General features: G+C 39.9%; 1 protein-coding gene across 1 annotated transcript in view; it reads left to right on the top strand.

Annotated features, from left to right (window-relative positions):
* Positions 1–16,875, top strand: part of Csmd1 (CUB and Sushi multiple domains 1) — a 1,460,794-nt gene that overhangs the window by 1,387,739 nt on the left and 56,180 nt on the right. The window contains exon 50 of the mRNA XM_051182080.1: positions 13,243–13,428. Coding sequence (XP_051038037.1) covers positions 13,243–13,428 — 186 coding nt within the window. The remainder of the gene's footprint in view (positions 1–13,242; positions 13,429–16,875) is intronic.

The raw sequence follows: 16,875 nt of genomic DNA, 5'->3' as shown, positions 1-16,875 counted from the left end.
TATGTGTATGTGTACCTATGGATGATACTATCCAAGGAGACCTGACTGTGAACATCTGAGAATCAGTTACCTCCATGACCTCAGTCTCCCAAATACTGTCTGCTTCCAGAGCCATCATCTTCCTGAAGGTCCAGGATCTTCACCTTTAAAAAGTAAATAACAAAGCATCCTTTCAAAGCCAAGAAATTATATTTGAAACTCTGGAGTATTAATTAATTGATGTATTTATTAAGTCATAACATCTTTTTACTTACAGACATAAATCATGTGGGTTAATTGTGACCCTTGATTTAATTTTCTATTCAAATTTACTTCTGTAAAACTCGTATGTCCTGAGAGTAACTTAGTAGCTCTAAAGATGTACATACATTTAGAAATTTAAATAGAAATTAATGTGTGAGAAAGAGAGAGAGGGAGAGAGAGATGGTAGAACCACACTCTAAATTTCACACATGTTGGTACTTAAGGCCTATTTCACACAGACTTCTTAATCCCACCAGGTTCATTCCACTCGCCATGGATAAGGATGGAGCCAACTCATCTTACAGATTTGAAGTAGCTGGCTGCTCTTTCAGACATGTATTGCTCCCATGATTTAGTGAGGGAGGCTTTCCTAAGGGTATGGAAAGGTTCTTACCTGTGGTTTCCTGATCTACATAATTCCAGAACCAACACTGCCTCACCAGTTTTGTTTGAAATAGTAAACAAAGATATTGGTTTGAAGTCCTTCCATAGCATATTACAAGAGGTCCCTGTTGAAGCCAACACTGACTTACTATTCTCACTGGGTTTCCAGAGGACACTTGCTGACTTGTCTAAAGTCAATACACTTAAAAGGGCAAGCATATGACAGCTTCTTCTTCTTCATGGTAACAGAATATATGGTCTGAATGCTTTTCTGTGAGGAACCATGCTGTCCTCTTGAGCCATATGGTCCTGCTGTATTCATCTTTAATTTTTCCATTCATTTTTAGTGACTGAATTGTGAACAAGTCAACTGTAGACTAATTCTGAGTAATGACTTTATTGATGTCTTCCAACCTTTGAAATAATAGTAGTCAAGCTCAAGCTATACTTCAAAGTGCAGCTTTATCCCTCCCAGTTCTATCATCCCCTACAGCTCTATCATCCCCACAGCTCTACCATCACTCACAGCTCTATCACTCACAGTTCTATCACTCACAGCTCTATCATCCTCCACAGCTCTACCATCCTCCACAGCGCTATCACTCACAGCTCTATCACTCAATACTATCTCAGGAATTTCCCCAAGGAGGCATCATTTTCCTATATCTTGTGACAAATTAAATGGTGCATTTCCCCCGTCTATGCTTAGTGCAGATTGAGCACCACAAAATGTGGCTTATGAATGTGTGTGTGCAAAGTCATCTCCCACAATATGGCTGGACAAAGTGTGTAATTGAAGGTTTTCTCCCAAGAGGGTTATAAATCCTCCAGCTTGAGGCTAGCCACAGAGATCAGCTGTGTCCCTTACATGAAAATAAAAAAATCCTATGATGTATCAGCAGTGCTTGCCATAGAGATGGAAGCATGTTGTGTAGTATATATAAAATAGTGTAAAAGCTAGTGATAGGCCCTGGCATTTGTCTTCTATTTCTGAAGGATGGGAAAGGATGGGAAATGGCATGGACAGGAAGGAGGGAAGACTATCACAGAACTTTTATTCTATAATGCAGGACTTTGATGAGGATGCCTTTGAATTCAATAAAAGACAAAGAGTGGAGACTGCCACAAGCCTGGGTGAATAGGAAATGGAATTACTGATAGCTTTTCATTACAGGGATAGTACAGCATTTACTTTCAACACTGACCATTCACAAATGCTAGGCCCTCTAGAAAAAATTGCTCTACTGATATGCATGGGTGACAGCCCCTAAGTTTAGTGAAGGAAAACCCCTGTTGGGCACCTAGGAATGAGTATGGGATGCTCAGAGAGCTGGCTTTCTTGAAGGGTGGACTGTTGAAACATTCAAGGCAAGCAGGATGTCCAGTGTTTGGAGAGAACTGGATGTGATAGAGAGTCAGGTCAAGACATCTTACCAGACTTTGTGCCTGTGGGAACCAGTGGCTTCCCCGGACATTGTCTGGAGGATTAGGGGATGTGGGTTTCCATACAAAGATTTCTACATAAGCAAGCATGTGTGTGACCATCTGACTATGCCTTGGCAGTGTGTGAAAATATGTTCTTCATTTCTACTCATCAAGTCCCCACAGCAGTCCACCCTCTATTCTCATGGGTTACCCTAGGATCCTGTACTCCAACTCAATTTCTGTGACTTTCTTCTTACCTATAGTTAGATTTGCTTTTATTCTAGCCCCACATTGGAATGTCAAAATGCTGTTGGTGTTTGTTTGTTTTTAATTTTTTTGTTTGTTTGCTTTGCTTTTAGGTATTTTGATTTTGTTCTTTTTGGCTCTTTACTTTTTACTCTTTGGGGGGGGGGGCTGCCACCCAGCTCCCAAATAATCACACAAAGAGTCATTATTTCTTATAAATGCCCGGCTTTAGCTTGACTCATTTCTAGCCAGCCTTTCTTAAATTATCCTGACTACGTTTTGCCTCTGGGCTTTTTCCTTTTCTTCTGTATATCTGAGGGGCTGGCCACTGACTTCCTCCTCTCCCTGTTCTATCTTGCTCCCTTCCTCCTAGATTTCTCCTCCTATTTATTCTCTCTGCCTGGAGGCCCTGCCTCTCCTTTCTCCTGCCTTACTATTGGCAGTCAGCTGTTTAGCTCTTTATTAGACCATCAGGTGTTTTAGATAGGCAAAGAATCATAGCTCCAGAGTGTTAAACAAATGCAGCATAAACAAATGTAACATACCTTAAAATAGTATTCTACAACACATAAACTTGTGTCTTTCCATGTCTGCTTGATCAGAGGAATCTTAACTTCCAAGTTTACAAAAACTAACCTAAGTGCTCATTGAAAAGGAAAATTCAGGGCCAACAGAGGCACATGTGTTTAAACCCAGCACTGAGGAGACAGACTCCGGAAGATCTCTGTGAGTTCAAGGCAATCCTGGTTTGCATAGTGACTTCCAGAATAACAAGGGCTACCAAAACACAGCAACAACTAACAACAAATAACAACAAAAAAGGAGGAAAATTCACATTCTGGTTATTTTTGATGTATAATGTTTTCATTTCTTTGTAGGACTTTTTAAAATAATAAAGTTTATCATTTTTAAGCGCAAATATAAAACTCTAACTCAGTGGATCCCATGGCGCCTGTGCCCTACAGGATCCCACCCAGGTTTAGGATGGAGTTGGAGTAGAGGACTGTCTTAGCCCTTTGGGAGACTTCCTGGTTCTCAAAGTCAGGGTGTCTGTCTTACTGTTGGCACCACAGTGGGAACACAATGCTTGCACCCCAGTGACCATCAATCTGAGCTTTTGAGTAAATGGTTATGGTTCTTGATGCCAACAACGGTTTTTGTCCATGTGGTTTCTAACATGTGGTGCATTTGGGAGGAAGCAGCCTGAAGCCATGGCATGGTGATGTTTTCCCATGTATAATCCCTACAGAGGTTCAGGACCCAGAGGACCCTGGGATTGGGTTTGGCCCTAGATATCTCCTAGATATCTCAACATCTGAAAGGTTCTGACTGATATGTGATATTCCATATGAAACTATGCTTTTTCTCAGAAGATGTGAGGTCTAGAACCTTAGCAAGATAAATAGACTAAGGCCACCTGTTTACTTGTATTTTTCACAGTTTAGTGTATTTTAATAGCAAGCTTACTGAAACAATATGGAAGACAGACAAAAACAAAAGTGTGTGTGTTCATGTAGGACGACACAGTTTTAAAAAGTGAAGTACTGGCTTTTCAGTATGATAAAAAGTGCACACACATAATTCAGTTACTTTACTTCTTAAAAAAAAAAAAAATCCAAATGCTGGCGTTGGCGTTAACCAGAAAATTTCACAGATTCATTTCTAATCACTATGAAGTTGAACTGCTGAGACATGCTCCCGGAGACATTTTGACTTGTGTTAATGCTTACATCCCACATTTATATTCAAAATTCACACATGAAAATGTAAAATCTGCCAACACCTGATTCTTGGCCCTGCTTTTCCACTCAATATCATAAACTTTGTTAACTTTTGACCCCATGGGGGAAAATACCTAACTTTCAAGATAATAGGTGGAAGACAGAAAAACATGAATTTTTTGAAAAAGAAATGGTTCCTCTCCATGGATTGATGGGCCCATTTTACTTATGCAATGAGCTAGCTAGGCACCTTCTGGTATAATGTTATACATCTAGCTTGGCTAGCACACGGGTAGATACTGTTTAGTGGTGTTTTGAAGTCCTGAGAAAATTTTCAAATAGGGCATGGGAAAAGGAGTCTAGAAGCAGAAGTTCAGTGGAATTCTGATAGTCTGATTTTATTAGTGCCACAGTATGAGTAATGGAGGTTTCTCTATTCCTTCAAGGGAAGGCATACTTTGGGGAGTGGCTTTGCTAGCCAATTGCTTTTGGTGGATTTGCATTCTGTCTGCTTTGTATGAGCCACAGTACAAATCTCTTTACTCCTCTTTCAGGGAGAGCTGAGAAAATGAGAGGTGGAGAATGCCTCAGAAATGTTCAAAGTTCTAAGTAAACTTCACTGTTGCTTAGATTTTTTTTTTAAAAAAAAATCAGAGCACACTCTTAGTAAATGAAGTAGAAAATTTATCTCTCAGCAATACAGAGCTTAGTTAGCATAAACATTAACAAGAGTTGAAGTAGCTGCCCAGGAGATAATCAGAAGAGGAAGTTTGATATCCATAGGAAAAGTCTTATATCCCATGATTTAAGACATAAATGACAGAAAGGATGAAGCCATTAGCAGTATCATTTTTAAATTAATGAATGAAAATCAGAAAACTCTGCTTTATAAGTCAGAGGTTTTGAACTTCAGTTCTTCAGCAAATACCACAGGTCTTAACAGCAGGTTTTCAGCTCAGGTTTGTATAGAGAATATGACAATCAGGGAATGTGGTACTTATGTACCTTGAATCCCATGAAGAGAATCAGGGGAAGAGAGATGGCAAACTATTTTACTGCCGTATTTATGAGACAAGAACTGTTCCATAGGTGAAGGAGTAAAAGTTCAGCATTAGGCATTTAGGGCCAAGGCTGCTTTGAGGCCACCAAAGCTTGCATTAGGGCAATGCATTCAATATTTGAGTGTGCCCTCTAAAAGGAAGATGATCGAAAGGGCAGGATAACACCTACCATTGCAGTTCATTGAATAATGCAAAGAAAACACACATAAATCATAGGAGATAGGAGCTGGAGAGATAGACCAGTGATTAAGATCACTGGCCACTCTTACAGATGACATGGTTGTGGGTCCTAGCACCCTCATAGTAGCTCACAATCTTAATGTAACTCCAGTTCCAAGGGATCCCAGTTTCTCTTCTCGGCTCCACAGGCATTGCACACATGTGATACACATACATACAGTAGGCAAACACATACACACATACAGAGAGAGAGAGAGAGAGAGAAGTAAATCTTTAAAAGTATTTCACAGTTATAAAAACGTGTATGATAGTAAATTTGTCTGTTAATAAATTGAAACAAAATGTATTAATTAATTTATTAAATTTTTACACTTCCACTCATAAAAATATAATATTAAGGTGCCTGCATGAGCATAGCAGGTATTTATTTGAGCAAGAACAATGCTCCAGTGGCTAGTTCACTGAGGAATATGGCTCCCCAACCTTTAGCAATCTTTAATTTCCTAAAGCTTCTCAAAGAGTGTTGATGGCTCCAATCTTGTGCAGCATTGTACAGTGACATTTTTAAAAAGATATTATGATTTAATGAATCAATAATAATGACCAATATTATGGAGAAAAGGATGCTTGAACTCATTTTATTGGTGCACACTTTTAAGTTAACTGCTAAACTGTTTACACTGGCTATAAAATAAAAAACTGTCCCTCTGTCTCTTCAATTGCAAAACCTGAAGTCTCTTGACAGCCTCTGCCACTTACTACTACTTAAATCAAGACTGAACATCAAGTGAGCTGTCGTGGTCATCCAGAGACAAGTAGACTCACTTTGTGGACATTAGGGTTAGAACATGGGGCCTATGAAACTGAGTGGGTATGGCAGGAATTTAAATGGTTTGGTAGCATGAGAGAAAGAAAGAAAAATCTTTGACAACCTCCTAAGTATATGCACACAAGGTCAAGGCCTTTTCCATGTACACCCTTGGCGATTAATCTCTGGTTGCTTCAGATGTCACTTGCAGGGAGGGGTGGACACTGTCATGGTGTAGGCTGTCAGTGGCCTTTGTGCTCTGGGACCTGTTCTGGGTTTTCCATTGAACACAGAGAAAGCAAGAGAGAGGAGAGTAGACATTGGACAGGCCTGGCAACATTGTAGAATTATTTTCTAATCTTTTCCTCCCTATTAGTAACTCATTATGTCCTCAACCATGACTCACTACTGTCTCCCACTGAAGTTGACCAAGAAACAGAAAGTCACCATTTCAGTGAACTTATAGGAACCAGACCTTCTTCCCATAGATGTGAGGCCAGAGGCTATGGGAAACATAAGCTAAAATGGAAGTTTCTGGTTTTCTATGAAGTTGCATATTCTGTTCTGCATGGTTTCCCCCATTATGCAGTGCCTGGAATCTGCAGTCACTGCTGTGGTCTTGATGAATAGACTCCAGTCTGTGTACAATGCATGTTGCCCCCTGAAATGGTGTCTGTGAGGGAAAGGCTGCAGAATGCTTTACTGTTATACTCTTGGATCTTTCTATTGGAAATTGTTTTCAGAAACTAGGTCAGAAAAATAAAAGAGACTCACAACTAATGAAGACTCAGGGCAGCTCCAGAGATCATATAGCACCCATTTACTCTAGATCCCTGCAGAGTAAGTTTGCACAGGCCACATGGCTTGTCCCTACTGCATATAGAAGCACTTAGAAGTATCATCCCATAGACTCTGACCAAAGCAAAGTTAAAGAGAAACTAAAGCCTAGGATTTTCACTGAACTGTTCAATTGAACATATTTTGTCTAGTTTAAAAGAAACATGTATGTCAGATGAACATATGTGCCCTGTCTAATTTTAGAGAAACTGCAGCCATCAGACTGGGAGGGAGGAAAGTCACACTCAGCCCACATGCCTTGGAGTTGTCCATTAACAATTACAGAATTTAGAGGCCCGCATATTTTTTTTTCACTTACACAATGGAATGGTGATTTTCCAGTTCCCACAACCTTCACTTAGTGATCTACAGGAGAATCTGGTGGGGCAGGTGTCTAATGCCTTTGAAAATATTGAAATCATCTTCTGCTCCTCTTTGTTCATAATGAGACCTCAGTGTTGAATTGCACTTATTCTGTTAGGTTTTTTTTTTTTTTTTTTTTTTGTCACCAATGAATATGGCTTTTCCACTATATTATTGTATTTATTTCACTTGTAAATTTCTTCATGAGTAGCTTTGAAAATATGGGTCTTACTACCTGTCTCCCCTCTATTGTCCTGTCCATCTGTGTATTCATCTCCCACCCATTCATTCACTCACCTAGCCACACTGCCCATTAATCTATGTGTGGACGCTAACTATTGATTACTTATCAATCATCGACCATCTATATACCCATGAATCTATTGTCTCCTACCATCTGTTTATCTACCCACTATCATCTATTTATCTATTTACCCAATATCTACCTACCATCTATCATTATCACCTATTTATCTATGTATCATCTATTTATCTATCCAACTATGCATCCATCCATCCACTTGCCATCTGTCCATCACTGTATGCATGTATAACTACAGTTTTCTTCCTTTCCTCTGTTGCTGATGTTTTCTGGTCGACATCTACTACTTTGGCTTATGAATTGAGACTGCCCAATATCATGTCTTCCCTCAGCATCCCAGAAATGCTCTTCTGGCCTGACAATATCTGCTACCATTTTCCCATTGGACAGCAGCCAGCCTGATTCACTGGTGAAATGAGCAGGGGTGCAGCCCTAAGACAAGATTTTAGTAAAAGCAGAGTTGACTCTTCTGTGAATTTTACCTTCTCAAAGCTTATTCCTGAGGTCCTGAGAAAACACAATAAAGAGCTTTGTTCCTTTGTTCTGAAACTAAGCTGGACAGCTGCTAGTATACATCACTGAGTTCCTAAGCCAGTGACCTAAACCTATTCTGTGATAATTCTATTTTCTAAGAGAATTGGTAAAGTTGCAAGCAACAGCTTTCAGGAAACAGAGTAGAGTATGGGGACACTCCTTTCTACAAGAGTCTTTCTCAGTCCACCATCAGTCATAATGGCCTTTCAGATGTTGTCATCATGTTTATGTCCATGTTATATTCTCTAATTGTTATTTTATTAAAATGTAGACAAATATAAAGGCAAGGTTTTGGGAATTTATTATGTCCTTCAAGGCTGACTATCTTAACACTGTGTTCAGTGGGGCTGGAGAGAGTTCAGCAGTTAAGAGCATCCAGAGTTAATTGGCTCTTCCAGAGGACTTGGGTTCAATTCCCTGTACCCACATGATAACTTATAACTGCCTGGAATTCCATTTCAATTGCATCTGATGCCCTATTCTGGTCTCTCAGGCACCAGGCACATCTATACACAGACATATATATGTTCGAGCAGAGTATGAATGCTTGTAAAAGCAAAGCTTGTATTCATTAGCTTAGTGTTCTTTGGCTGAATCATTGTTTCACTTGTCAGTATAAACCAGAAGGAACAGGGATAGTGTTGATTGATTACATATTATGTAAAAATACATACTGTTCCCTGTCTGACCTTTATCAGATTGCCCAGGTACCTGTATCAGGGAATCACTGTGGATATTTTTGTCATAGAAACATACACATGGCATAAACTTCCAGATTAATGGCATTAAATGCATCTATAACACCATGCAACCAGCATCTGACTCCAGCATGCTTTCTTCACATAGAAATTCTGTCTCACTGAAGGACAATTCCATAACCCACTCCAACCCTGGAAATTAAAATTCTTCTCTGCTCCTAAAATTCTACTCAGGTTCGTGTGTTAGCAGAATGACCCAGTTTTTCCCTTTTGTTGCTGGCTCCCTCACTCACCATGGTGCCCTGGGGATAATCTCTGTTGTGATATGTTCCATGACACCCTTCCTTCTCAAAGCTGGGTACTCTTCACAGTAAATATAAAAGATGATTTGTTAGCCATGCATCCATTAATGAAAAACTGAGCAGCCTCTACATTTTAGTGACTGTATGCAATGAATGTCACTGCATTTGGATCCAATCTCAGAGGTAGAATTGTTAGATAACAGCACCAAGGTTCTATTCTAGGAGTATGTGTGTGTGTGTTGGGGGGGTGTCTGTCTGTGTGAGTCTGTCTGTCTGTGTCTGTGTCTGTGTGTGTGTGTGTGTGTGTGTGTGTGTGTGTGTGTGTGTGTGTGTGCTTGTTTGTTTGCCATAGTATAGGTATGAAGGTCAGAGGACATCTTGCAGGCATCCTTCAACTGTAGTCACCAGGACACTACTCAGGTGGTTATACTTAGCTCCAGGTGCTCTTACCCTCTGAGCTATCTGTTCTACATTTTTCAGTTTTGAGTCTCTGCCATGCTGTTTCTAACAGTGACTGTCATAACTCATTACCTCCAGGGGGCCTGTGCATTGCCATCTTCAATTACACTTGTTTAATTAGTTAGTTAGTGTCTAATAGAGTTTTTATTGTCATTTTTGTGAATACAAGAAATAAATATCTTCAGATCCCTAGGCCTTAGTGACACCAGTATGTACCTCTGGGTTATCACTATTACAGAGTTTGATCATCTCACTGTGTCGTGGAAGCCATCTACCAGTACCATACACATACCCACTGCATGAGTTATTACTGCTTATGAGGCAGAGAGCTCTGTGAAACAGCCCCTGAGATATTGGATTCAGAGCTTGAACTCAGGGTACACACCTGTGTGTTAAATTACTCTGGCCATCTTTCTTTAGACAGACCTTTACAGGAGCCAAAATTTGCTCGGCATTCTGAGGAAGAAATGACCATTACTTTCCAACTTTGGTACCTATATCTCCTTGTTGGCTTTGTACAGGTAGTGGGGTGAAGCTCATGTGGGTTACAGCTGGTTACAGCCATGGGCTTCCTACCCAAATGTCTAGAGGCTGCAAGATGAGGCCGGAGTCATTTTAGTTACTCATTTGTAAGAAACCCTAAGGGGCACATTAAATATATTTTTGTTGATTTCTTTCCTTCCATCTTTGGATTATCCTGTGCTAAATGTTTTCAAGAGGTTTAGAATAGCTGGATGACTTCTCAGTTGCATTCCAATCTATCCTCCTATATAGTTGACCATTTTAGCACTGCAGGTGATTTCAAACCACTCATCTGCTTAATTCGGGTTCTTCAAACCCCACTCTTGGTTCCCCCCATCTGTCCTTGCTCTCACAAACTGCCTTCATTCTTATAACAAAGGGGAGGACATTTCCCAGGCTAGCCTGTGCCCTTGCAGATTCCTGGCTTCACACTGTCGACATTAGGCCAGCAGTAGCCTCAGGAGCTTCTGTCTTGCCCTCTTCACCTGCTGTGGCTTTCCTTTTAGGCCTCACACTCTGTTGATGTTAATTATACATGAGATGCAGTTAAGCTTGAAGCCCAAGGGTGATTCATTACTAATTACTCAAGGAAGAGATTTGGGAAGTCTAAGACATGGGGGGGGGGTGTCTAAAAGAGCCTCTGGAATGTTAGCAAAAATGGTCAGTTGCACTTTGGTTTTAGAATTGCCCTTTGAAAACTTATTTTTAACCTGTCACTCAATTGATTTGTGGACTGCTGCTGTCTGTATATTAGACAGGAAAATAAACATGAGCATCTGGGAGTAGTATCTTGGGGCCAGTAACCAAGAAGCATCACTACTGGAGATCTGAACAATGTCACTGTATTGAATGGGTGGTAAGAATTCAGGTAAGGGAGACTGGAGAGATGGCTCAGTGGTTAAGGGCATTGGCTGTTCATCCAGAGGACACAAGTTTGATTTCCTGCACCCAATGGTAGCTCACAACCTTCTGTACTCCAGTTCCAAGAGACCTGACACCCTCTTCTTGCTTCCATGTCTGCTGGGTACATGCATGATACATAGACATATGTGAACATAAAATAAAAGTAAATCTTAACAAAAGAAGAATGCATTTAAGAGCACAATATCACTGTCATCTATGCTCCTCAGAAGAAATGCACAGTAGTGAATGATTCTAAGTCCCAGTGTGTTACATGTTGAATGAAATAATGTGTATAGGAAATACATTTCCACTGCCCCAGGGCTTTATTGGGGATGTCCAATATAATGTTGGTAAAGATAAAAATGTTAATATATAGAAATGTGAGATCTAAAACCCTTTCCATCTATACTGGCTCTGGGACTGTTCAGGGTTATGCTTCACACCTCTGAATTTTGGGACCAGATCTTTCTCATTTCTGTGATGATGGTCGAAGGATTCTGAGATATTCACCAACAGGTCTTTCCTGACATTCATGTCAGTAAATCCCAAATCAGTGGTAGGTCTTCTCACAAGGGCAATAGAATAGGGTCATATATTCTTAACTAGTGGTTTGAACATGAAAAATGATACTGGCTTTTTTAAGTTCAGAGTCTTAGCCATACACTCCTATGGGTTGAACAGAGCAAAGAGTCACCAAAGGCTGTGAGAGTCAGAAATGCCCTTCACCCAGGCTTCTTTAATGAACTCTCTCCCAGGGATAGGAACTGTAATTCAAATCTCAGAGCAGGCTGCTCATTACTGGAAGGACCACATAGGGCTGATTCTCCAGAGTCTTCCAAAGCAGAGTTCACTTTCATTTGAAAGATTTTAGATTGAACAGAACCATCATTTAGCCTGACTGTCTTGGCCCCTGGGTAAGAGCCCCTTTTATGGGAGCTTTTCTGAGGAGCTGTGGGCTGTCCAATTTTCCCACTTAACCTGCTAGAGATGTCATTTCACACCATGCTTGCCCCAAGGAAGAATCTTAAAGGAAGTGAAGACTGGGCATGGTACATGTTGTGAAGGATAGATACATGATTATATGAGAGAAATAGAGACACATGGTAGGGAATGGAGACATCACAATGTAATAGGATAATTATTAGTTAATTTAAGCTTTCCAGGTAATTTAGAGGATGTTAGCACTGATGCTGACAGACGTACTGGTGACCTTAGGCAATATGTTTACCTTTGTACCAGCCTCCTTTATATTTCCCAAGACTGAGAAATTTATGAAAAAATAGGTCTAATGGGCTCACAATGTTCCAGTAGTGTGGTGTCAACAGTGAGGGTTCCTTACACATCTGGAAGCCTCATAGTAGGACCTTGCTTGAGAGAAGCTGACCACATGTGGAGTCAAGAAGCCAGTGAACTTAAAAGAGCTGCTTTTCTTTTCTTGTTTTTTGTTTTGTTTTTCAAGACAGGATTTCTTTTTTTAGCCTTGGCTGTCCTGAAACTCACGCTATAGACCAGGCTGGCCTTGAACTTAGACATGTCACTGCCTCTGCTTCCCAAGTGTTGAGATTAAAGGCATGTCCACCATACCCAGTCTAACTTGATCTTTCAAAAGCTTTTGTTAGCTCATGATAACTAGCCTGGGTCCCAGGAGAATGCAATCACTTTAAGGATGAGAACCCCCAGAAAGTCCCCAGCTTTTAAAGATTGCACACCTTGTTTCCACAACAGAGACCACATGCCCAACACAGGAACAGGAGAACCACATGCCAGGAAAAGCACAGCATTATTTAAAAAGAACTTCTTATGTGTTGAAGAAAATGAGCAGGGAAAGGTGGAGACAAAATGGAGATGGGTGACTATGCATCAGTGCCTAATTCTTGTGAGCCTTGTTGTGGTCAACCCTTCATTCTCCTGCCCAAAGTCACTCAAGGTAGCATATTACTTGAACACACATGAAATCAATGAAGCTGTGACTAGCCTGTACTCCAGAGTTATCACCCAGTACCTCCAGTATCCCTTTGATAGCAGTGTTTTACACAGAACCAATTAATTCCATTTTGATAAGTTTTCCAGCATTTCTCTTGAACACTTGGCATCCTTAAATTTCTAAAAAATGTGTGTAGTTTTGGCAAAACTGAAGAACATAATTAATAAATTTGCCTCTAGGATGAAAAATAAAGGTAAAATTTAATGAAGTTTTTTAAGAATAAGCATGGTTTTCTTCCTTATCTCTTCAGCTGTGTCCTGTGGAATTCCAGAGGCTCCTGGAAATGGCTCATTCACAGGCAATGAGTTCACCTTGGACAGTAAAGTGACATATGAATGTAACGAAGGCTTCAAGCTGGATGCCAGTCAGCAAGCCACTGCTGTGTGTCAAGAGGATGGCCTGTGGAGCAACAGAGGGAAGCCACCCACATGCAAACGTAAGTGTTTCTGTTCACTTGCATGCCTTTGGAGATTTCACAAGGACCTGTGTTCACTGGGAACAGGGATGGATTTAGCTTCCAGAATGTCTGCAGCCCCTCCCAGTGTTGTGAGGACCTGGTTCCTTTCATCCTAACAACACAAACAACTTCCATAGAGACAGCTGCAACCACTTAAAGTGAACTGTGTATTCCTGGGTGTTGGCCCAGGAAAATCTATATACTCTATAACAATCTATCCCACCAAACCCAATTCTGGAGCCATTTTCGGTGTGAACAGAAGCTACTGAGATGGAGCACAACAATGCTCAATGTAAAGTACGAAGACATAAAGCAGCATGAGTTCTCTCCATTGCTCATGTGATGTTTGAGTTCTTAATTAGAGGTGATGCTCAGTTTGTGTCTATGACACGGGCCCTTCATATGTACCACTGGCTGCCAAAGCACCAATTTCATTTGTAAAGTGCAGTAAATCTTCTAAAAAGCTGTTTTCAGTGCACAGTAATATTCTTACAAGAGGGAGGGGGAATTGATGCAATTATATTTTAATTAAAAATAATATTTGAAGTAAAGAAAGATTCAAGCATGAAAATATTAAATCCAGTAAAACAGTCTTAACAAGTAGATAAACCATGTTGAGGAGCCAAGCTTAAAAGCTCCAAGCACATGCCCACATACATGTGCATATATTTGTAGACACATAAACATATGTGTACACATGCACATGCAAACATAGTTTATACAATGAGAATTTTGTCACAGACATATTAGACTTGGAGTTAATCTGCCTTTCCAGTATTTTAAAACTTAGAAATTCAAAATGTTATTTCTTTAATGATATTTCAATAACAAAGGTTTCCTTAGATTTTGATTACATAATTAGTTGGCTCCTTTTTTGTATATTTTGGTCATGTTAAAATTTTAAACTCTTTGCATAGCTTATGGGAAGTAATGAACAGAACATGGACTTAAAATGCAAATGAAAGCAAGGACAATAAAAACTGTTGTGAGCTAACTCAGGTGATATTGAAAACTACTAATTTTCTTGGTTATTTTCCATTAAAGAAGACATCATTTTATATTCTAGTTACTTAAACCTATGGGAAATGAAGGTACTATCCCAACTGTGACATACAGAATCTATGTAGTGACACACTGCTCAGTGCTACAGTGTGGATTAAAGTGTCCTTTTCACTAGCAAAGGACAGAGTTAGTCAATATTAAACTATGTCCTGCTAAACAGAGATTAGTGTTAGGAAAACTTGTTTTAATTTTTGTTGGGAAGGGGTGTTTCCTAAACTTAATTTCAACTGAAGAAATCAGATGCACTAAACATAAAACTTTATCCTTAGTCAGAAAAATTGATGAGTATTAAATTTTGGTAACAATTGTGTATATATGTACATGTGTACACACACACACACACACACACACACACACACACACACACACACATATATATATATATATATATATATATATATATACTGTCATATAATTTCCCAAGCTAACTTCATTGTGTCTGAGTGGAGCTGAAGAAGTTTTTAAGTTTCCTTAACAATTGTAGTAAATTGCAGAATTGATAGATGAAATAACAGGTGATAAGAAACATGTCCACCAGGTGTGGACTTAATCCCAGTTCTTAGGAGGTAGAGACAGACAGGTCTCTGAATTAAAGGCCCACTTTGGCTTCATAATAAGACCCTGTCCCAAAAGTAAAACAAGCATGGGCTGGAGAAATGGCATGGAAGTTAAGAGAAGGCACTGGCTGCTCTTCCAGAATATCAGGTTTAAATCCATTACCCACAAAGAAGCACACATCATACAACACTCCAGTTCAAGGGGATGCAATGCCTTCTGATCTTTTTCAAGCACTGCACGTATGTAGTACCGGCACATGTAGGCAAAGCACTCATATACATACAATAAAAATAAATAAATTTTCAAAGAAAATAAAGTAAGTAAAAGAGAAAGGCTTTAGATGTGATAGACACTAGCAATGCACAGTAAGTTATCTTCACTATGTTCCACCCCGAGGATGGCTTGGATGAAGGCTGGAATGAACAGTTTCTATCCGCATCTCCCTGAAACTGTACAGATCTCCTAGGCACATCTCTGAGTCTCATTTCTTTCCATCTTAATTATTTCCCTAGACTGGATATGAAGATAAGATTCATGCTGGTGCCACAATACAACCAGTCAGGGCCAGTAGTCTGATAGAATGATGGGTGGATTTGCTCTGTGCAAAGGGAGTGAAGGCATTAAAGCCAACCACCTCTTAAAATACTTATCTTATCTGCAATGCCAGTTTGTGGGCACGTTTTTCAGTTGACACTCTTCATGAATCACATTAATTATTAATCACTTATGTAGACCTACTATGTGAAAAGCACTAGACATTTTTTTCTTTGTTTTTTGAGATAGGCTTTCACTTATACAGCCCCAGCCAGCCTGGAACTCACTATGTAGACCACACTGGCCTTAAACACATAAAGAGATATCTGCCTTTTTTTGAACACTGATTAAAGGTGTACACCACAACACCCAGAAAACCATCAAAATGTTTCATGATTAAATGGACAGGAGAGCAAGGCGAACTCATACCTGTAGGCTCACAGCAGTATGTTACTCCATCTGCATGGGATCTGACACCCTCTTCTGGACTCCAATGGCAACTACACACACAGTGAACGGGGCACACAGAAAACACACATACAATAATGAACCAGTCTTTTTCAGCCATTTGTACTAAATATGTGCATTCACTGGATCATTTATTCACTCATCACCTCCTCTTTCCCTTTTACTATAAATTATCAAACATATATATATATGTATATGTATATGTATGTATGTCTGTATAGACTGAAGGACCCCTCTGTACATCAGACAGCACCTGCCCCATGATCATGGGCTTACCTGTCATTTTCAAACAGGAGACAGAGAAGCATAAGGTCTCTGAGGAAAGTCAGAACCCAACAGCAACCAGACAGAACATGGCAATGCCCCACCCCATTCCCAATTAATTCTTTTCACCAACCATCTAATACTGTGCTCCGAGAAAAAGAAGAAGCAGCTAGGCCTCTAGGGCCCTAGGGCTCCTCTGGGGACAAGAACATCCTGAGGGTCCTTCTAGAGTATTTTGTAATATTAATAGCATGAATACTCTGGAACTGAGACCAAGGGTGCCTCTGCCATGCTCACCCAGACAGACTACAGGCTACTTTAGACTCAGTTACTGGTGTTTGACCTGGAGCAGACATTGGTTAGTAGCAGCAAAACCAATGTTTTTTTTTTTAAACAAACAACAAAAACAGGCATTTATTTAATGTCTGTGTGAACAGCTGATCTCAGGAATTATGTTCCAGACATTTAAATTTGAATCTGTTATAAAGTAGATTGACAATGAGTAAAAAGAAAATCATAGCCTGTGACTCTCCACTAATA

This window comes from Phodopus roborovskii, unplaced genomic scaffold (assembly GCF_943737965.1).
Source record: "Phodopus roborovskii unplaced genomic scaffold, PHOROB, whole genome shotgun sequence".
Taxonomy (NCBI): domain Eukaryota; kingdom Metazoa; phylum Chordata; class Mammalia; order Rodentia; family Cricetidae; genus Phodopus; species Phodopus roborovskii.
The sequence above is the reverse complement of the archived record's forward strand: the minus strand, read 5'-3'. Positions and strand labels throughout refer to the sequence as shown.